Source organism: Ammospiza nelsoni, chromosome 2 (genome assembly GCF_027579445.1).
Source record: "Ammospiza nelsoni isolate bAmmNel1 chromosome 2, bAmmNel1.pri, whole genome shotgun sequence".
In the NCBI taxonomy this organism is placed as follows: domain Eukaryota; kingdom Metazoa; phylum Chordata; class Aves; order Passeriformes; family Passerellidae; genus Ammospiza; species Ammospiza nelsoni.
In genome coordinates, this window is record NC_080634.1 from 95,016,918 (window position 1) to 95,039,524 (window position 22,607).

The 22,607-nt window shown below is 44.5% G+C and overlaps 2 protein-coding genes across 9 annotated transcripts in view; one reads left to right on the forward strand and one right to left on the reverse strand.

Moving 5' to 3' along the window:
- The window catches only part of CARS2 (cysteinyl-tRNA synthetase 2, mitochondrial), a 35,719-nt gene extending 18,297 nt beyond the window's left edge, over positions 1 to 17,422 (forward strand). Inside the window, exons 10-15 of the mRNA XM_059465898.1 lie at positions 1,403 to 1,469; positions 6,706 to 6,844; positions 8,820 to 8,943; positions 10,853 to 10,951; positions 14,280 to 14,540; positions 17,247 to 17,422. Of these exons, the coding sequence (XP_059321881.1) occupies positions 1,403 to 1,469; positions 6,706 to 6,844; positions 8,820 to 8,943; positions 10,853 to 10,951; positions 14,280 to 14,540; positions 17,247 to 17,321 (765 nt within the window). The 3' untranslated portion in view covers positions 17,322 to 17,422. The remainder of the gene's footprint in view (positions 1 to 1,402; positions 1,470 to 6,705; positions 6,845 to 8,819; positions 8,944 to 10,852; positions 10,952 to 14,279; positions 14,541 to 17,246) is intronic.
- A 1,037-nt stretch (positions 17,423 to 18,459) lies between these two features.
- NAXD (NAD(P)HX dehydratase) overlaps positions 18,460 to 22,607 on the reverse strand; it is a 51,330-nt gene continuing 47,182 nt past the window's right edge. For 7 of the 8 annotated variants that reach the window (XM_059466131.1, XM_059466129.1, XM_059466133.1 and 4 more), the window contains one exon: positions 18,460 to 20,712. In XM_059466131.1, coding sequence (XP_059322114.1) covers positions 20,562 to 20,712 — 151 coding nt within the window. In that variant the 3' untranslated portion in view covers positions 18,460 to 20,561. The remainder of the gene's footprint in view (positions 20,713 to 22,607) is intronic. The other variant, XR_009417812.1, reaches the window with a different exon arrangement.

The following is a 22,607-nucleotide window of genomic DNA, read 5'->3' on the forward strand; positions in this document are numbered from 1 at the left end:
CTGGGCACAGCAGCCCAGCATCCTCTGCATCCAGCTGCCCTGTTTCCCTCCCCTTGTACCCTACTCCAGTTTTTTCTTTCCTTTTTTTTTAATAGCTAATTAAAAAAAAATTAATTTAAAATTAATTAATTTAAAAAAATTAATTCTGACCCCAAAAATCAAAGAGATTGTGATAACACAGGGCCAAGCAAGCTGCTTTCAAAGAGCTGTGATTCTTCATCTGTTCTGTTTTAAAGGAAATGCAGAGTTGTTTTTTCTAGTTTGGATGGTCCTTTACCAAATTTGAATTTATTTCTGTACTGTACTCATATTGTTCTACCTCTGTATATTAGTGTAAAGCTGCTGGGCATATGGGGTACACTCATTTATAACCAGTTTATTTTTAAAAACCCACAACAAACAAACAAACACCCACCAAAACAATCAGTACCACTGTTTCTTGATTGTGATTGCCTCAATTATTTCTATTTTCACTTGAGAGACAGCACATTGCTGATGCTGTTCCACTGTTCAGGCTGGTTTAGTCTTGTACCAGAAGGCTATTTCAAAATGTGAAGTTTAAGCAAATAACACTTTCCATATTTTCTCACTTGTACTTTCTTCTTATTATTTTTGATTTTTGTGGCACTTCAGTGATCCTCATCAGTTTGCAAATTAAAAAAATTGCAAATTAAAAAAAAAAAGGCAGAAGTGCAATAGTCACAGTCAATCTACCTCAGTGTCCAGCCTTGCTGAGAGCAGGGTTGGAAGTGATTGAATGTTTTATTAGTGTACCTTCCAAACATATTTAAGTAGCTCATTATGCTATTAATATACATTATTTGTACTAGTAGTTTACTGTTTAATTTACTGGAGTAAATTATTTGTAAAGCTAGATTAATATTAGAGTGGAGTTTATTAGGCTTCATAATTAACACAGATAACTCTATTTATAATGCTGGGATTTTGTTCACTCCCTGAGTTTCTTCATATTCTATCCTGCAAAAAAGCACACCTATTTTCTTTTGCAATAAATATTTTTTTTTGTAAAGTTTGCAAAACTTGGGAGCTTTCCTCTCTGTAAGATTGTATCCCAATCTTAGTCTGATAATTTCATTTTGGGTTTTCTTTGCAAAGGTGTTTTTACAGTGTATGTTTGATTGTACTTGCAAAGTAATTTTCACTATCTTATATTGGACATTGTGTGTGTATTTATATCTTGTCTATATGTATGCACATCTATCTTATATGGAATTGAATTTTATTTAGTTTAGGTTTTAAAGCAGGGTTAGAGTCTAAAGATTTTATGCCTGTCTTAAATTGCAAAGATGCATTGTCCTGCTAGTTTGAAAAGCAAGAGGGTGAAAGAAATTTCCTGAAGAAATTGATATGCTAAAGCTGTCTTTTTGTGCATGGAGTTTAGGATTTCCTGAAGAAATGTTCATCAGACCAATTCAGAATGTTTTGTTTGCGTGGCAGATACAGCTCAGGTAAGGAGCAGCCCCTTCCCTGCTGAGGTGTGCATGGCTTTCCCCACTCCTTTCCCAGCTTTCCCCACTCCTTTCCCAGCTTTCCCCACTCCTTTCCCAGCTTTCCCCACTCCTTTCTCAGCTTTCCCCACTCCTTTCCCAGCTTTCCCCACTCCTTTCCCAGCTTTCCCCACTCCTTTCTCAGCTTTCCCCACTCCTTTCCCAGCTTTCCCCACTCCTTTCTCAGCTTTCCCCACTCCTTTCCCAGCTTTCCCCACTCCTTTCTCAGCTTTCCCCACTCCTTTCTCAGCTTTCCCCACTCCTTTCTCAGCTTTCCCCACTCCTTTCCCAGCTTTCCCCACTCCTTTCCCAGCTTTCCCCACTCCTTTCTCAGCTTTCCCCACTCCTTTCTCAGCTTTCCCCACTCCTTTCCCAGCTTTCCCCACACCTTTCCCAGCTTTCCCCACTCCTTTCCCAGCTTTCCCCACACCTTTCCCACCTTTCCCCACACCTTTCCCACCTTTCCCCACTCCTTTCCCAGCTTTCCCCACTCCTTTCCCAGCTTTCCCCACACCTTTCCCACTGGTCCCTCTGGAGCGAGCTCCCCGTGTGGGTCCCTGCAGTTCCTGAATGCAGTGGGTGGAAAGGGTTTGGTGGTGCTCTGTGGGGCTGCTCTTTGGCTCACATTTAGAAAATGGTCTTTACTGAGCACAGTACATAACCATTCATTTAAATACCTTCTTGAGCCACAGTTAGCTGTGACTCGTAGTTAATTGCACTTTTAATTAATGAATTACCTCTGTCTGTGATTGGCATCTGCTGTAGTTACTTGCATTGCAGTCACAATCAACTGTTTTTGGAGATGTATCTAGATGGAGCTGTGGCTTATATTCCTGTAGAGAGTATGATGAGGGCTGGCTAATATTTTTTTATCTCCCTGCTGTGTTACCATTTTTGTCCTGTGGAGTTCGTGAGTGTTGAGGCAGTTCTGTGGTGCAGTGCAGCTCACTTAGACCAGCACATGATAACCTTATCACATGATAATGAACACCTTAGCCTGGCAGATCATCTCTCTGCTGGTGGGGAGATTTTGTCAGCTTCCCTGTGTACCCCATAGTGTTTCCAGCAGGTAGATGATGCTTTGAGCTGGAAGAAGTTTTCATATGTCTGTGTTCCTACCCGTTTATTGGGCCCTGCCAAAAGCAGAGGGTAGCTCCTTAACCGCTGCTGGGTCATCTGGCTTGTTGGCTGTCCTGGCATGGCAAGGGAATGATGGAGCATGGGGCTGCAGGTGCTGTGGTGTTCCAGTGGGCCTCTGTCTGCCTTGGATAAAGCACCTGTAGCAGTGTGACTGTGAGAGCTGGCGTGGCCAAGGCTCTGGGGCACTGCTTGTGCCTGTCAGTGTGCAGTGTGCTGCCAGTCTATAGCCGTGCAGTCTTCTGCTTGTTCATACTGCTAACTGCCTTGCAGGAGCCACTCATGTGACATTCCTGGTGGATCCTCCCTCTCCTAGGACAGCTGAAGGCATCAGGAATTGAGTAATTGCAGTATTTCAAAGCATGGGATAGCAAAGAGAGAGCTGGTTATTAACTTCCCTGCCACTGTCACAGAAAGAAAGGGTGCATCCAATTGCAGGTCTGTGAGGGTGGTCACAAGGGTTTTCAGGTGAAAGGAGAGACGAGAATGTTGACTCCATGTTCAGAAGGCTTGATTTATTATTTTATGATATATATATTACATTATAACTATACTAAAAATAAATAGAAGGAAAGATTTCCTCAGAAGCTAGCTAAGCTAAGAATAGAAAAGAATGAATAACAAAGGTCTGTGTCTCGGACAGCCAGTCCAAGCTATCTGGTCTATGGTTGGCCATTAATTGTAAGCATGCAAGATGGCCCAATCACAGACAAACCTAATGTATTCCACAGCAGCAGATAACTATTGTTTACATCTTGTTTCTGAAGCTACAGCTTCTCAGAAAGGAGAAAAATCCCAAGAAAAGATTTTTCACAAAAGATGTCTGTGACACAGGTCTGCTGCAGAGCAGCATCCTGTTGTGGCATGCAGTGGATTGGTGGCATCCTTGGCTGTTTTGGGGTGATGCTGCAGGGCAGTGGCACACTTGGCTGATTGCTTCTTTTAGGAGATGAAATACCTTGTGTACACTTAGGTGTCTCCCTGGTTGGGGCCACTTGGGAGTTGTGAACAAATGTGCGTTTAAAACAAGGGAAAGACTACACCTGCTACCACTATCATATATATGTGAGCAAGAGCTAAATGTCCAGTAGTTTCTAACCTTGCCTAAGAAAGCCTGCAGGCACCTCTGCATTGCTGGGCAAGGAATGGCACTGGAGCCCTGCCATGGAGAGGTACCTGCAGGCTTTCTTCACTCCCTGTCAGCTGGCTGCATTTGAACCTGTGCTTTTTGCATTACTTCTGGGATAAACACCCCCCTGAGGTAGAAAAAGAGTGCTACCTGTCTGGATGTGGGTGGCTTTGATGAAAAGATATGCCGGTGTCATATCAGAGTATAAGCCAGCTGGCAGGTAAGGCTTGCTCAGAAGTCTGCACTTCCCACCTCCACCTTACAAGGCCATTATTAGCTTCCCATAAAGAGCCAGAGTTGGTCTCTACTGAGCCAGGTATTCACTGTGCTGCCTGTCAGCTTGTGTCCCTGCTGTCAGTATTGGTCTAAACATCAGTTTACTGTACTTCTTCTCATCTTGCTGTCTGCTCATATTTTTATTAGAAGTGAAATCCCAAGCACCTTCTTGTTTCTTAAAAGGTTTTTATGGCCTAGACCCATGGGTAATGGCTCCTGCCACTCCTACCTGCCAAAGAAAGCCTTTTGTAAAATCCAGGTTTGGGGCTCAGGTGGTACCACAATCATTGGATTGAATGTGTAAAAAAGATCTTTGTAGGCATGTGGATGAGGGCAGCTGCTGACAGTTGGGAATGGTTCATGCTTGAAACTGTGTTTCCTTTGGCTTGGAATGGGCCTTTTTTGTTGTCTGGGCTACCCCCCCTGTCTCTGTGTGTGCTAAGAGGCACAAATAGAGTCAAATGTGACTCCAGACTGGCCCAGCCTTGGAGGGGCAGGGATTGAAAGGGGTGTGTGCAAGGATGTGCATGTGTTTCATGAGAGAGGAGTCCCTTCCTGTGATGATCATTGCCAGAGGGAGGACAAAGCTGCATGACCTGCCTGTGGGGAAGAGGAGGAAAGTTAGAGAGAAGAGACTTTTATCATCCTTGCATAATGTATTTTTGTATGAGGTTCCTCTGCTTTATCTGCCTCTCTGCCTCTCTGCCAGTGAGGCAGAGCTGCTCAGGGTGCAGCTGAGCTCTGGGGGCAGTGGGGATTATCTGGGCTGTCAGTGACAAAGGAGGGAAGGAGTGGGGAGCACAGTGAAGGTTCATAGGGCCAGGCTTGCCTGTGCTTTACTGTGGGTTTGCAGTGCCTGCAGGCAGTGGTTTAGGAGTATGCCCTGAACTAGGGATGAAGAATGGCTTGAACTAAAGTAGGTTTCGTCAGGATAAACTTTTATCAAGTTATTCCTTGCAGAATTCTTGTAACCAGGTTAATCAATTGAATAATCCTAATGTATATAAATGATCACTCTCAGTGTCTCACTGTGTTATAGAGGTGTGTACATTGGTCTTCTTGAAAACTAAGTAAAGCTTGATTTAATGAAGCAGTAATGCAGATTTTTAATTACACACAAGTGAAAAATCTGACAAATAGAGGTTCAGACTTACACCTTTGTTACACTGGGGTAAATCCTGTGTAAAGTCTGTTTAAACAGTTAGGCTTCCTTGGGATTTAGGCTAATGGAAATGAGATTGGATGTCACATCTGGCTGCTTTTTCCCTCTTACATCTGTCCTCTTGGTAGAACTGTCTGCTCTAAAGAGTCTGTCTGGGCAGCACTGGGTAATTCCACAAAGCAGTTGGATGCACCGCAGGCAGGACCAGAGGTGAGATTTCTGTGGAAGCTGTGGGTCATATTCAGTGCTGATGATACCAGGAATATGCTGGTATCAGCTGTAGTTTGGATGTACCTTATTGCTGAGGTCAGGAGTACAGCAGTGAAGCAATGCTGCTCTGGCCATGGAATGGCTCTGGTCTGATCCTGGGGGAAGGAGTGCATTCAGACTTAGACACAACTTCCACTGAGCTCAGGTGAGCTCTCTTAAAAAAAAAGCTTTTCTGCAGAAGATTGCACATTCCTGTACAAATTTAGAAAAGCCTCTCACTGGTAGCAATTCCCAGTAAAAGTGACAGTGAGCTTGTCTGGCTCCTGCACTTCACAGGGTGCAGGCAAGGCCAGGGAGCCTGCTGGACTCCTGCCAGCAGCAGTGGGCTCTGGAAGCTCCCAAGGTGGAATTGGCTGCCAGAGGTGGGGTCTCCCTGAATGCCGTGGGGATGTCTGTGTGCATGGATGCCTTGTTAGTGGCAGGGCTGATGTTACTGTGGCTGGGGGAAGAGAAGCTCTGTAGGGTTCCTGTATGCCACATCTCATTGTAAACTGGAGCTCAGCTGTGGATGCAAGGAATTGAGGTTTTATCTTTATTTTCAGTGGCCATAAGAGGCTTTGATATGTGTGAGTATGATGAATCCCACCCTAGACATGCCCTTATGAGTTTAAGCAATTTGTATTTTCTATAAAAATAACTTTCTCAAAGCGGTATGATCAGTTTAGCTTTGATGTTGTGAGGGAATTGTTCAGGAGCTAGATCACAAATTTTAGGTTCATCTAGATTTTAGATGTTGGTGAAGCAGCCCTTTGAACAGAGTCAGAGGTGAGGGTTAGGCTTCTTTGTATGTCTCCAAATACAGATTGTGTCTACCTAAATTAGACTAGGCACAAAATTAGAGGTACATGTTGCCATCACTAGAACACTTAGAAGTATATTAAATCTTAATGATTTGGATTGATAACTTGGCAGAGAAATTCAATAATGGAAAAAAATTAAAGTTAAATAGTGATTGCTTCAGTAAACTTTCAGATTCAACTTTTTGAATCAGTTTGATAAGTGTTCCAGTAGGTTATACTTTGTCATATGTAGTGATTGTCTTTTATATTGATTTAGTCCTCCTGGTGTGCATGAAGAATGGAGCTTTTAATTAAATGTGCAGTTAATTGTGAGAAGTTTGCTATACAAATAATAACAAACTTCTCCTTTGTCTCCAAATACTGTTCCTATATATGACAGACAACATTCTCTCCATTGTAATGCCTTGATTTCTTTTTTCTTAGCAGTAGAATTTAGTGAGGAGAGCATGGAAGATGCAAAGAACCTTCTTCAGGCAATCTCCTCATTTATTAGAGATGCAAATGCTTATATAAAAGGACAGCTGGTGTGTGACCCTGTTAGAGAAGACATATTGTGGGAAAGGTAAGTGCAGTTCCTGTATTAAAAGATTGGGATTATGTGAGCAGTAGTTGGCTGACAAACTCGTGTTCAAGAAGCAGGACAAGAAGGACTAAGCAGCAGTCCTCCTTCCCAGCCCAAAAACAAGGGCAGGTTTTTAAAAAATTCCCTTTCTAGCCAGCTGTTTTTGCTCTTAATGTGCTGTCCTCAGGTCATTGTGGTTTTAAGATCTGTGTTACTTTTCTGGTGTGCCTGTCCTAACACAGGCTTTCCCCCTCGTGGGCAATGCAGGAGGCAGAGCTGTGGCAGCTGTGAGGGTCCCCAGTTTGTAAGCAGAGCTGGGCTGTGGTGACTGGAGAAGAAAGAGAATCACTGGAGAGTGACACACCTTGGGCACCTGGATTTGTAATCAGGCTGGCTGGCACTGTGCTGTGCAGCAGAGGAGAGAAGGGGCTACTGAGAGGCTGGCCAGGGACAGGGATGTCACAGGGCAGGAAACAATTATAATTGTTGTGTCCCTGACAATGGTGAGGAGAATCCTTTGGAGTCCATTGTGAAAACCAGATTATCTTCAGGACTGAGGTGTGCTGTGTGCAAAGCTGAGAGCAGAGCACAGAGCCAGGGCAGGAGGGACACTGAGTGCCCTGAAGCAAGGTTAGTGCAGGCAGCTCTGGGCTGCAGAGTCAGAGGGGAGACAGCCTGGGCTGTGGAGGTGAGAGGCAGCTTCTTGTGGCTCAGGTACCTCACTGTTGGGGAAGCTTCTGGCTGCAGTGACTGAGGGTTGCAACGGGCACTGGAGCACATTACAGGAAAGTGGAGTTGCATTAACTAGCTGTGGTATTTGGCAAAAGCAAGTCCTTCAGCAGGGGGCTGCAGGAGATCTGTTGGTGCAAGATAAAGCTGAGAGGTGTGAGGAAGTTGAAATGGATAATCAGTAGGGGATGTGTGGGAGGGCACAACTTGTGTATTCCTAGGTGTAAAAACAACCAAAATGAAACAAAGCTCTTAATTAGTGAAGTGTTAGATACTCAGTGGAGAGGGGGAAGCTTGCAGGGAAAAGTGTTGGGAAGGATGAATTAGAACAGCAGCCATCCAGTATCTGAGGGGAGGTAGGCATTCCAGGCAGAAAAATACAGAAACAGGGAAAATGAGGCTCAGGAGAGCCCCAGAGATGCTAGAACAGCTTGAGGTTCCCCTGCTCCTTGCACTGTTTTGGGAAATGGCATCCTTGGGGCAGTGCTGTCAAGCTCTGGTTCACCTGGCTGTGTGTGGGAGCACTCTGCCAGCAGCTGTTTGTGGCTCCCCATTTATCCCTGCTGCTCTCTCATCTCCCTCTCCAGTGGCTGCAGCTGCTGCTGCTGGTTCTGTGCTGATCTCTGCTGGTTGCCCACTGGCCTTTGGCACTGTTACACAAATGGTCCCACTGGACATTTCCATCTGGGCCATGGAGAGTGCAATCCCTTGGGACTGGGCTTGGGCTCTCCTGGGAGATGAGGAGGCAGTGCTTGGTTCTGAGTTGGATCCTGCCAGCAGGATTCTTGGCCAGCCCCAGGACAGCTTCCTTGCCACGCCCTGAGAGCTGCCTGTGATGTGCCTTTGGAAGAGAAGCATGCTGCTAGCATGATTAGTGGGCTGCTGGAAAAAAAAAAAAAAACAGAACTCAGTAAGATCTTTGAAATGCCTAGTATCAGTCTCATTTTCCATCTGTTTTTAAATGATTTAAGGCAAACTTTGCTCTGTTGTTGTTGGCCTCTCTCATTAGCCATGTACATTTATTGAATGGCTGTAACACTTAGGATTTTAACATGCATCAAATTTTTCCCTTCACAGCAGAAAGATGTATTCTCCCTGATGAGTGCAGCACTGCCCATCACAGGACAGCTGGGAAGGAGATGGCAGTGTCCTTTCAGTGACTCCCTCTGGCTGAATGGCTGATGAATTCAGCGTACTGCTGGCATCTTGTTTGTCTTATCTTAAATGTTACCTTTTCTTCTTGAAGGCTAGCCAACACAAAAGTAACGGTGAAGGCTGCATTTGCAGATGACTTTGACACCTCCAGGGCTGTTGCAGCAATTATGGACCTCATTCACCATGGCAACAGACAGCTTAAGGCTGTTACTAAGGTAACCCATTAGGATACAGAGATCAGAAAATGACAGCTGTCCACTGTCCTACTGCTTAATGCAGACAGATTAGTTTATTGTTCACATAAGAAACCAGCAGAAACAAAGCTCCATAAATTTTTGACCTTAATGGAGCCCATTTGTCCTGACCCTAGCACAGGAATTGTGCATGGCTATTGTTTTGTGCTCTGTTGTGTCCAGAGGATGTTTCTTTCCTGCTACCCTATATTATTTATATCTAATGCTTTTGGAAGTCCTGAGGCTGTTGTGACATGCTGCTAATTTTAGTGCTGGTTCTGTGTTCTTACCCTGCTTCTTTGCTTAATGCCCATGCACAGAAATTAAGCTAAACTGGGAAGGGTGTGGGGTGGTTGCTGCAGGGGCTTTGGCCAGCAGTCCCAGGTGCCCTGGACAGTCTTGGTGGTGACTGGGGACTGAGTGGCTTCTGCTGTGTTCTGTAACTGGCATCGGCATGAGCCTGTCTTCACGTGGCTTTTGGCAAATTAGGACCCTGTTAAGATCTCTCATGTTGACACAAATAAAGAATCTGCTAAGGACAAGACTTGAGCAGTAAACACTGTCTGAAGCACTTCTGTGTTCTCCATGTACCAACAGCTCCCTTTGTCACTGAAGGTGAGCACCTCAGCCTTGTTGCTGTGCTCCTTGAGTACTGGTGTCATCATGTTCACCATGTTTGTGCAGTAAAAGAAGTGTTATATACATGGTAATAACTGGTTTTAAGAGAGAATGTCTTGTCCTGTTTTGGCATTGGCTTTCAATTTTCTCCTTAGCCTTATCTTTACAAATAAGCAAATCTTTACAGATTAGCCTTAGCCTTATCTTTACAAATGATCTTTACAATCTGAGTGAATCCCTGACCTGAAACACTTTGCAGCAGGGATCTGTAATGGCATTGCCACTCCTAGATACAACTACCCCCATTTTGTCAGTCACTGCTTGTTCCCCCTGAATTCCTCCTGTCAGTTGTTTTGTTGAGAATGGGATGGGATATTTGTGGGGCAGCTGACTCAGATTTCTGGTTGAGGTGGTGGAGCTTTTCTGGGTACATCCCAGCTGTCTGGAGTGTTCCCTCTTTATTACAAGTGTAGTAAAGTTCCTTAAGAACTGTCAGTAAATCCACATAACTACTTATTCCTCTCTTTAGCCTTCCTGCTAGGCATTTCTCACCTTAGATGGCACACTCCTGCTCCTTTCTCCCAGTGGCTGCTCCAGCTCCTCCCAGTTCAGACCTTCCTATACATTTTAGACTATAGTTTATCTCAGGCCCCGGTAAAGATGTCAGATAAAATCCAGTACCAGCTGCTGATTTGCTAGTGCATGTCATCACTCTTATTTTTTAGGCAAGGGTTAGTCCCTTAAATGGCTCCTCAGTCTGTCATTTAATCCTTATTTTATTGCTGCTGCTGATTGCTGGTGCTGCCAGGGTGTGACAAAATGCCATACACTTTCTCAAAGCAGTCTCACAATGGATCAAATCAATAAGATACTAAAAAAATTTGGGTTTAATCTTTTATATTATAGGTGCCCATGAATGTGGGATTTTGTTGTTTTTATTTTGTTTCCATACACATAGCCCTTTCATGGCCAGAGTGCTATTTTTAGTTCTGATTTACTGCACACATGTAATGTGTGGCTGCTTCTCACATCTCTTGTTGCTGCACAGGCTGGTGATCAGCTCTTCCCTTCCCTTGTGTACTTAAATCCCTTCCCTTTGTACTGTGAGGTGCTTTTGTATCTCTGTAAGATTGCTTGTCTGGGCAGGTGTTCCTGATGGAGGTAGATCTTTATAATTAGTAGCAGTTTTCCCTTGTGGACTAGGCTGCAGAGAGATGCTGGGCTCTGTAATATGTATCGACTGGACAATCTCTTTTGAGTGTTTTCTTAACAGGATGCTGGATCTCCTAGAAGCTCTGTTGTGTATGGAAGCATTATTTCCTATATTGAAGGCTTTTTCAGTGCCCTTGGGATGTCCTTTGAGGAAAGACAGGTAATGAAATATCTCTTCTATGTGTTTGAGGATATGGTCGCAGCCCCTGTGTTTCATAGAGTGCTTTCTGAAAGCATCAGATGTAACAAAGTTATTTATGGTTTTAATAAATCTTTCCGCACTGCTTGCACTTTCTCCTGTGATGTTTTAGGAGAATGTTTGAGCAGGTGGAACAAAATGTGGGCTTTTTAGTTCTTGGAGGTGCTCCCATGTGACTTCTGCACTGGTTTTGCTGTGGAAATGAAAGACTGAGGAATGAAACAAGAAGAAGTTAGCATTGGAGGCAGTTAAATCATCCTGCTATGTGTCTGGCTTTCCCCAGCTTTTCCTATTCTTCCTGATGGTTGCATCCAGGCTGGCTTTGATAGCTGTGTGAGTATTTGCAGTTGAGGGGTCCCACTCCTCTGCAGAAAGCCAGAGGAAGGGGCTGCTCTGCCTTGAGCCATGGGATATGGGGAGGGAAGGACAATGAGTTTACATAACTAGTTCTTGGAAAAGTAGGAATGGGGAGAGAAAAAAAAGAAGAGAACAGCTCAAAGAAAGTACTGAATGGGAAAGAGAGTCATCAATATGGAGGTGATATCCCAATGTATGGAAGCATTTAAAATGACACAAGGTGCGGGAGAATAGCAGGGTGTTCTTTGCTCCTCTCCTGCTCAAATATGCAGCTGAATGCAAAGTAGTGGAAAACTTTCTATAGAGAAAGTGTTCTGCAAAACAGAACAGTTATTTTGGGGAGGGGGACAAGAGAGTAAGAAAATGTAACATTATTCATCCTTTGAAAATCAGGCAGTGTAGTGGTAAATGTTTTTATTTAGTTTGCCTCCATGGATTTTCTCACAAAATTTCTTTCAAAACAGTGTCTGGATGTGATTTGGCTGTGTGTTACTCCTCACAGCCTGTAGTTTGCATGTTAATTTTTAGTGGCATACTAAACACGTTTTTTTGTTAGCTGGATGGCAAAGTCATTACTCCAGATTCTGGGCTGTCTGTATGCAGGCATCTGCTGCACCTATATTTTTGCTGAAACAAGTATCTGAATGCTTTTCTTTGTTTTAGGCTGTGCTAGTCCCTTTCTCTGTGTGGCAGGAGGATCAGCAGAAGATGCTGGTCTGAGATAAGCAGGAAGAAAGGAGCAAGTCGTCAGACTCCTCTCTGTTCCTCTGCTCTTCCAGCTTCCACTAAACAAATGTGTCAAAATCTTCATCAGAAAGGTCCATGGGCTACCACAATTTAGTAAATTAAATGGTGTAGGGATTGTTCCCTGACTCTGAGACCAGCCAGAACAGCTCAGCATCCAGCCTTTCTTGCCCCTTAGCCATGTAGCCCCAGGCATGCAGCTTGCCAGGAGCAGTCCCTGACCACAGTGGATGCTGCCATGTGTGGGAGAGGGCTGCCTGGCCTGGACACTGCTGTGCTGACAGTGCAGAGGATACAGGCAGCAGTGTTTGGACCCCTTCATTTGGATGTTTGCATGTAGCCTGTGGGTCTGTCTTGCTCCTGGGCTGGGCTTCATCTCAGCTAATCAGCCTAATGTAGCTGCCTGTGCTTCTGAAGTCATCAGTTGGGGTGCTAAGGAATGGCTCATCTCAGTCTAGTGGCTGTATGACAGTAACAGAGCCTGTCTCTCTCTCTGCATTGGCAAGAGATCTTATCCACAGGGGAGGTAAGATGCATCCATGTGCAAAGGTAAAGAGTGAAAACCATTGTGCCTGTTTTAGAGGTGGGAAGCTTTTGCTCTCCCAAAGAGTGCAGTGTTGAGTGTATTGCAGGTGCAGCTGGGACCAGTCTGTGGAGTAAGAAAGGGCCAGAAATTTGAGATCAGCCCTGAGAAGCTGTTTTATGTGGCAGATTTGTGGCAGATTTGTTAATCTCCTAAAGCTGCTTCTTGTTTTGAAGGCTCTCACTCCAGTAGGTGCCTGGTTTGAACTCTTTCAGTGGTGTTTGTAGAGGCATGTTTCTTGCTCCCATCATCGTGGCTTTCCCTTCTGTATTTAAGTGTTATCCTGCCATAGGTTACTGTGGAGTGTTTCTGGCACTTAGATTTATTACCTTTTTCAATCTCAAAGACTTCTTCTTTAGTATGGCTACATGTTTTGAACACTTGAGGAATTCACTGTATTTCACACTCTTGTCTTCAATAGCTGCCCCCTCACTTCTCCTCCTGCTCCTCTTTTTTGCCTGTGGCCTCGGAAGCTCTGCTCCCTTTCGTTTCCATCCTGCTGTTTGGTGACTAAACCCAGATCCTTCTGGCTTTAATTACTCAGCTGCCCTTCTGCTGCCTGGTGATGTTGCTGCCAGGAGCTTTGCCCCAGGCCTTGGTGTGCTTTGTGCTCCCACTCTCATGTGCTAGTGATAAAACACCGCGGTGAGGTTCTCTTGTTTGTTGGAGGTTTGTCCTTTTCTCCCCTTGGGAGTTCGCCTCTAATGAGAAACAGGGATGGTGTCTCTGCCAGGAGTGAGACCAGGAGCCTGGCTGTGCCAGTGCTGAGGAGTGGCCTTCCTCTTCAGCTGACTGCCAAGCTCCCATCCTGGCAGCTGTTGGAGCAGGACTGAGTCAGTTCCTTTCCTGAGGCATTGACCAGCGGGGCTCCTGCCAAGCCAGAGGAGGCCAGGGAAGCTTGGAGGTGGCTGAGGGGAGGAAGGGGCTCAGCTGCAGCCAGGAAATATCCACACCCTGTGCAGTAGCTGCTGCTTCTCTCAGGTTTTTTTGAGTGGCTGAAACTTTGGGTAAGGTGGATTGGATGAAGGTTCTGTGGATTTGGGAAGTGTTTCTGTAGATGAAGGGAGAAAGGATAGGATGGACTGGAGACTTAAAGGCAAAATACTTTTCCTGGTTTGTGTTTCCTGAAGGAGGTCTGGAGCTCAAAGACAGAGTAAAGGGCTGATGTATTCTCTGTCTTTGGAGTTTTACAGCCAAGGAGCTGTCTGAGCTGGTGGCTAGGCTTCCCTTGCTGTGTTGGATTCCTGTTGCCAGGCCTTTCTTACATTAACTTGTCAGATCCCTTTTCAAGTTATGTACATTTATGGCATATCCAGGGTTTCCTGTGGAGATGAGTTCCCCACTTGGGTTATGCAGTGTGTTGTGTTCACGTGAGAGCACTCTGCTCCAAGGTAAATACTGTCTTGTGCAGAAACATGCTGAATTACTTGCAAGTGTGACTCCACTGTAACTTTTTGTCCAGCATTAGTGAGATGGTGACATTTTAATCCTACCAATATATGGAAGATGCACAACTAAGAGAGGTGATACAGTCTCACATTGCTATGGAGATGGGGTTGATTTTTTAATCTCAGATGTTTGTAAAGCCCCCTGTTTGATTTCTAGGTGGCTGTGGGAGGAGACAAGTCTGCAGTGCTGTCCAATGTCATTGAGGAGCTGGTGAGGTTCCGCTCCAAGGTCCGGCATTACGCGCTGGCTCTGCCCGAAGCAGCGGACACTGCACCAGTGGAGGGTGCAGCAGGAGCCCAGGGAACCAAACAAGAGCAGAAGGAAAAGAGGAAGCACTTAATGCAGGAGAGAAAGCCCCTCTTGGAGGCTTGTGACAGTCTGCGTGGAGACCTTGCTGCCTTTGGAATCCACATTAAGGTAGAAGAGAGTAACTCTCTTTGTGAGACTCTCAGTCACTTTTTAAGATAACACATTTTTGTCCTTCATTCCCCTTCAACGGCTTGTGGTGTGGTGCCCTGCTCCCTGTGTGACTGCAGTAGCAGGAGGTGGAAGTCAAGCCCTTGTTTGGCTATAGTGCTGCCTTCTCTTCTGCTCCCCCTCAGCCTTGTGTTTCCATGCAAGCCACTCATAATATGAAAATCTCATAATGTTCAGAAATCCCTAAGTTGCCCAAGTTCAGTCCAGAAGGAAGGGTGTGAGTAATGTCTGCAGTCTTAAAAAAGATTGTAAAGGAACTGGAAAGTAAACCGAGATGACTTGTGAAAATAATGCCTTCCTTCTACCTACCCCACACTGCCCACCAAAAATAAGTCTTCATGAGAAAGCCTCTTCCATCTCCAGCATTCCCAATTGTTCCTGAGCCACAGGAACTTTGCCTGATTTTTGTACCGCTCCTCTCTCTAAACTGCTTTCTACTTTTAGCCTACACCTAATGCCAGTGTTCTTTTCCATTATCTCAATGGCATCTCTGGCCTGGGAAAAGACCCTCTATGGCATTACTGCCTTCTCCTTGTTCCAAGGATCTGCATTACTTCCTTAAGTGCTGCTTCTTCCAGTTCTCTAGGTCATTGTCCTTCTTGCCTCTGTGAGGCAAGGGTCATTGTAGCTCCTTGAGTGCAGAATAATCCTCCACATTCTCTCCTTCCATCCAGTTTATACTGTTCATTTTTCCTTTCCTTGGGAACTGATGCTGGCAAGTCTGGTTCCATAGTTCTGCCGGTGGGAGGATGGAAAGCACAGTGACATCATGGAGTGACAGCACACATGGCTCCAGCTGCCGAGCATGAGGGCTGTCACTTGTCACCGCCCCTGTTGGAGCGCAGCGCGGTCGGCGCTCTCCTCTCTTGGGTGGCAGCGAGCGTGCTGGCAAAATCCGGGGTGAGGGCCAGAGCTGCAGCTGGGGAAGGAAAGGGAAGCTGCAACATCTCCTTCCTTTGTTTGTAAATCCGCACTGCACTCACCTGCCAAGCATGTTTGCAAATCCAAACAACCGTGCTGAGACAAAGTCTTGGAGAAGCAGCCTGCCTTTTCATCCATTGGGAAAATGCTGCAGCTCCACCTCCATCCTTTTGCAGATCTGTTTTGGTTTGTTTTTAAGGAGATTTACATTTGAAAACCCCACAAATGAGCCAGTATTCAAACCATTCCATTCATTAAAAAAAAAAAATTAATAACATGAAGCTCAGCATAATCTGTCCCAGACTAGATTGCTCCAGAAGACAAAGCACAAATGCACTTAGGAGCACACACAGATCAAGCATCCGAAGCTGAACTCCTGCTTTTTTGGCTGATACTGTGGAAGTATCTGAAGGTGTGAAGTTAGCTTTCACCTTGCTTTTCCAGATCCCAAAGAGTCCTGCGAGCTGAGTGATGCAGCTCTGCAATTCCTCACACAGGCTCACTAAAGCATGTGTACAAAGAGACAAAGCCTACACAAAGCAGGGCTATCCCCACCCTCTTGCTCGTCATGAGTCTGCCTGGCTGGGTCAGCTGATGCCAAAAATACCGTGGTAAAACAGCACCTAACAGGGGTCCTGCTTGCCTAGTAATGGCTTGAGGAAGTTATGTGAATTTCTGATTTCTGCCCAGCCCCTCATTCCCACAAAATGTTTGAGCCTCACACTGTGCATGCATTAATGCCAACACACTGCCCTCTGTCATGTGAGGCTCAAGCAAGCCAGCAACTTCTGAAGTCCATGTGCAGGTGGAAAAGCAGCAGAAGAGATGAAGCAAACGAGCCACAGCTCCATCCAGTGCAGACTGGGAACCCCCCTGGTTGGAGGCAGGGGAGAGAGGGGGGGCTTGAATAAAGCTTAATTTTCTTAAAATCAGTTTTGTAGAAAGGGTAGTTCCTCCTTCGGGTTCTAGCTTGTCATTTCCCTAGTCTGGTTTCTTCTGTCAGGTTGCTCATTGCAAAGGATGTTGGCTGAAGTTACATATTTTGCAACAGACTGATTAAAAAAATCCATGTTTCTTTTCTTGTCATTGTGGCATGCTTGGAAGCTATGGTACCAAGTGAAATGTATTTAGGCATCAAAAAGTTTTCATTTTCATATAAAAAAAGATTCAACAATTCCAGCTGCTCTCATGAGACAGCACTCATGGAATGTTGTTGTGTGTCAATGCTCAGATTAACTTTTATTTTCAACCACTGCAATCAAACAGCTGGTTCTAAACAGAATGTTCAATTTAGCTGTAATATGGCCTTTCAGAAATATGACAGTATCACATTACAGAGACTAAAATCAACAGGCTTCTGTCCTGAGTTCAGATCAGACATGTTCAGCAATACATTCAGATGTATTGAGTGTTTTTTCAGGAACATGAGCCATTGAGACTTGAAAATAGGATTGTATGAGTTGAGTGTAGCTCCTCATGTGAGAGGCTGCACTCCACTGCAGCATTCCACGCTGAAGAGATGACATTTCTGCTCTGTATTTCTTCCCTCCAAATTAGGAAAAATTGTCTAGTTTTGTTCTGAGCATTTTTAGTAGCAGTGGCATTCCTGTGAGATTGTATTGCCACCTCTTTTGCTCAATTGGATGAATAGCTTTGCTGAGTGAATCTTGGTTAAAAAACCTGTGATCCACTTGGGCTGGACTGACCTGCTTATTTCTCCTACAGGACAGAGCTGCTGTTTCAACCTGGGAAATTGTGGAAGGAGGGCAGACAGAGAAGCAGACTGAGAAAAAAAGCTGATCCTTCATCCTTGGACTTGTTTTTTTGTCTCAGCTACTTCAGCAACTGTTGTAAATACTAATTCTTTCAAAATAAAATCTGTTGAACAGAATGGCCAAAAAGGATAGCATGTAATTTGAGCAAAACTGTTGGCACTAGTACTTGGTAAATAAATACAGGCCTTGCAGCACAGGTGGTGGAAGCATCCACAATGCAAGGCAGCACAGGAGCAGCTGAGCTGATTTAACACCATGAGGCATGGGTCTGTTCTGCTGCAGGAACTGCCCCAGCCCAAAGGCTCTGCCATCTGCCCTCACCCCGTGCTGCTGACCTGACCCAGAGTCTAAACATTGTGAAGGCAGAGGCCAGAACTTAGGCCTGTCTTAAGGATGAAAACACTAAAGTTTTATGCCTTTGGTTGGACAGTCCTGGTCCTCTCAGATGCAGGAAGGGGGGATACTTTTAACCTCAAAGTATTTCCTTATTGCAGTGGTGCTGCTTTGAGCCTGTAAAACTTTTACCTGTAATGTGATGGTATCCAGTTACCTGTAAGGCTTGGTACTTTTGTTTGCTTTTGCACAGAATACAAGGAGCCTTCTGTAGCACTGGGAGTGTAGCACTCTCAGGATCTCTCCAGAATTGGGAAGATAAAATTAGGATGTATATATATTAGTATAAAGTATATTTTTTTTTACCTGTTCAGTTACCTTTTTGCTGGCCATGGCTGCTGTGGCTGTGGGCAGAGCCTCTCTTACACCTGAGGTGAGCTGTGTTCTAGGGCCTGTGTTGATACAGGGCTGGTAGTTACCTGGTACCTGCACTTTCTTTAAATCAATTTGCAAAAACATAAGAACCAAAATTATGGGTTCATCTACAAGGCACTTGTGTGTTTTCAAAGTGACTGTTTAAAAGGACAAAGGCTTTCTTTTATACTGTTGAGAATGAAATGTGTAGCTCTTTTTCTGCTCCCTTTCTCCATTATCTGTACTTCCAGAGAAGAGTGGAGTGTCTCTTCATTCAGCCCTGGGGCACAGGTGCTTATTTGACACAGCTGGTATTGTACATTTGCTCGTGGCAGTGTTGTTCCAGCAAAACAGAGTGAATGGTGAGCAGCAGCTCAGCTGCTGTGGGAAATGGGATCAGCACACACCAAACAAAGTCCAGTCAATTTGCTATTATTTTTATTTCCTACCAAAAGAAACTGCTACATTTCCAGAATGTTTAAAAATTGTAACAATTCATATACATTAGTGAATAACGGAGTTACAACTTCTGTGTAGCTTTAAAACCAACAGGGCAAGTTGAAATCTGTACTGAGCTCTGTTAATTGATTGACTTCACCTACTCATCATTTAGATTATAATACCACTGATGTTCTAATTAAAAGAAAAAAATCACTTATTTTAAAGGCAGTAGCTGTTTTAAAAATCAGTCTTAACTTTCTGATTTCATTTGAAAGTAGTCAGGTTTCTCAAATACATTTAAGGGGAGGATTAATAGCTTAAGATTCCCCAAAGATACAGTTTACAAAACTGCTTAAATTAAACACTAAAACCTCATTTCTTAAGAGTAGTCTGTGAACCCTCATAGAGCAACACAAGCAAACACTTAAAAACCTATTTTAAAAATAGGTAACTGGTTTAAAAAGAAAAAGAAAAATGCATCAGGGTGAGGTAGTAGTCACAGTGCATCTATAAATACCAACTCTTAAGGGCTGAAGGGAAATACTTGGAGTAGCCTTTCTGATTCTGGGTGCCTTCTGCAGGCAGCTATTGCAAGGAATGAGAACAGTCTGACTGGTCTGAGACACAGTTGCAGCTCAGAGCATTGCAGGGGTGGCTGTGCTGAGCAGGAACATCCCCTGCAGGGACCAGATGCATTATGTGCTTGTTCTAGAGCTTTAATGAGCAGCAACTCTTGGAGATGGAGTGGAGGGTCAAGGGCATCAGCCATTTAAATTTACTTTGCATGAACTTGCCTCCCTCTCCAATCAGGTTCAATCTCTACAAGCTTTGACTAAATCTCCAAAACTTTAAGGAATGGTCCTGTGCAAAATCCCACAGAAGTTCTGCTTAACACCTAATGCCTGCCTGCTCTGCCAATGTGCCAGATCAGCATGGCCCTGACAGTGTCTGTCTGTCCTGCAAATATAAGTAAAAGCCTCTATGCTTTTTGCTCTAAAAACTTCTGCTTTTTGCAGTGCTAAGGACTGCACCTGAAGCTCAAACACGGACCACCATTTCTGCTCCTGCCTTCAACTTGCAGCACATGCTGCCTGCACTGTGCTGTGAAGGGACAGGTACAAGCCCTGGGCTCCTTTTGTTCCTCAAGGTGTATTCCTGCTGGCTCATTGCTGTCCACCTACAGATCTGTGTGCTGGGCTGCTCTGAGCTCTACCCCAGCAGGCAGCTGCAGTTTTAGAAGCACTTCACTGTTCCATGATCACTGAGGGCTGAACCAGTTCTGCTGGGTGCCACCGAGTTTCGTGCCCCACCTTGTACCTCTCCAAATGACAATTTCACAGGTTCATTATATTGAGTCAAGACCAGATAAAGAAACAGAAATTTATTTCTTTTCCAGGTAAGCCTAATTATTGTTTAAAGAATTTTACTGCCATGATACCTATAGCATATCTTTACTCTGCCAAGGGAGAACCTTTAAAAAGAAAATAACAGGACATTGCAGGAAGGGATGCCTCGTCTAAATGAATGCTGCCTCTAGGACTGGGAATGGGAAAAGGCAACTAATTACATTCAAAATCTACAGCAACTCTCATGCATTCCCTTTCCAAAGAGGCTTACTTTTTGCTTCTTACTCTACTAGCATGGCAAAAAACGAAGTGCAATAGCTAATTCTAGACATAGGGTCTAAGCATGACAAGTGACAACCTTGGTGAAATCCAAGAAATTCAGTTGAGCTGGTGGAAGAATTTTATCTAAGTATCAAGTGCATTTTTTTTTTGCTGTTCACACTTTAGTTATTGCTCAATAACTATCAAAAAGAACAGAGGAATACTTTCAGTTTAGTTTTATTATATTATAACAGATCTGCAACTACAGCTTATTTCAGCCAAAACATTTTTGTATTCCAAACTCTTAAAAAATATCTACATTAATCATATTTTTTCTATTCTTAAAAATAAAAAAATCTACCTAACATACCAATGCTGCTACAGCACTTGAAAGGGTGCATTATGTAAATTCTACGGTACATGTAATTACTCTTGCAGTCATTGTTCTTTTCTTCTCTGCTGCTTTGGCTTCAGGTTTCAAAAAGTTTGTTAAAAGCTGTTCCAACTTCTGAAACCATGTCAGAGGCTGTCATTGAACGTCCAAATTTCTGAAAGGCTTGCTGGTTAGACTGCCTTGTGAGAGAGCAAGCTCCAAATGCAGCCACTAGAAAGGGATTTTGACTGAAAGGAAAGAAACCAAAAAACAACATTATAAAGAGAATCCCAACACTTCTGTGCAATCTGTGAGGTGGTGGACATCATCTTTATACCCATAAATGTTAGCATTGCCAGGAAGGCCTCTTAAGCAAACATGTTCTCACTCTTGCACTGCAGAGCATCTTTGTCTGAATATTTTTAATCAAATACTTCCCTACCCATGGCACAGCATGTGACTGAGTGAGAAACACCACCATGGCCAACAGGCTTAAAAAGTGGGGAAGGTGTTCCATGTCTAGTTTCACTGATGTGAAGCTTCATGCTGTCCTTCAGAGGAAGACTGAAGGCTCACCAGACAGCCTTTCAACCCCTTTCCTCTCCATTCTCTTGGTAACTCCATTTAGTTTCTGTCTTGCAGGGGTGGGGGAAGGTCATGGGGATGCACACAAGAGATGATTGTAGACTGCTCCAGGGCCTTCATTAGATCAGCTTGAAAGGGGTACAGTGGCAAGTGAAGACCACAACACAAGCTAAAGGCATTACTGCTGTAATGCCTCCTACACACTTATGAACAGCCCAAGAGTGTACCCAGACCCAGACCTGCAATGCTGAACCTCCCCCAGAGAAGCCAGCACAGTCCAGAGCCACTTCCACCTTTCACCTTCAAGAGCATCTTTTCACAGGCTGGGCCATGGGAGTCACTTCTGCTGCCTTAAAACAGAAAACAACTGCAGAACAGTTCAGCAGCCAGTGCTGTGCTTCAGGTCTGGAAGATCAGAAACCTCACAAAGCCCAGCCTCAGCTGAGCATTGCAGCCTGGAACACACTGAAGACCTCCTGACTCCTCTGCCAAGTGAGAATTTTGTGAAGGATTCCAATGTAAAACACAGACAAAGCAGGACATGACTTTACAATTAGGTGCTACATAAGCAAAATTTCCATGTACTCATCAAGGTGCCAGGAGCATTTAAGGCACCTTGAGAGCTAATCTGGAAGCCCAAAGAAGAAACAAGAGCTGTGTACAGGCCCCTGGGCTCAAGGCAGCTAAAACACCAAACACATCAGCATTCTCAAGTGAGGAATCCTGCCTACTGTGCCACTAGCACCCCTGAAAGCCAGCACAGTCTCAGTGCTTGAAAACCTCTCTGCACAGACCCATTCTGAATGCCAGAGCCAGGCACAAGCTGGAACTGGCTGGACTGCCTGCAGTGCAGTCTCCAAGCAGATGCCCTGACTCACTGAACCCAAAAAGCTCCTCCTTTCCTGCAACACATGAGGTAGGCAGGATTGGTACAGCAGGTGTCTGTGAAGGGTCACCTTAACACCACTGCAGGACACACAATGCACTGCTGATGCCAATTATGCTTTTCCTTCATCTATAAAATAAAGGAGTTTCTGAGCAAGCTGTTTAGAGAAGCCACAGGAGCTCAAGTCAGGAGAGCCTGGAAAACACATGCTGTGTTTGCTAATCTCTCCAACAATTTAATACTGCTGTGCTGTACCCCATGCAAAAATGAAGTCACTCTTTTAATCACTTAAAACAGAATTCCTCCTTTAGTGGCAGCTGCAAATTCAGATACCCGGAATGACAAAGGAAACCAAGATTGTGTATGTTAGACTTAAGAATTTTGAAGCCTGAGGCACCTTGTGCAGTGCCCTTGTGGTAACACAGCCTGGATAACTCCCAGGGACATCTGACACTGCACATCCCAAAGACAACAGGTCTGCACTCCTCAAGCTTCCATAGCCCCTGACTTACTGAGAAGAGGGACTGTAACTCCCTGACTGCTTACATTCCTTTCAACTTTATTTGAAGCTGATGCTTGCACAGAAAGACTCCATGACTATCTGAACCAGCTACTTCACAGGAACTGACATCGTTTAACTAAAAAGCCAAAAGCCATCTGCATGGCTGTTTT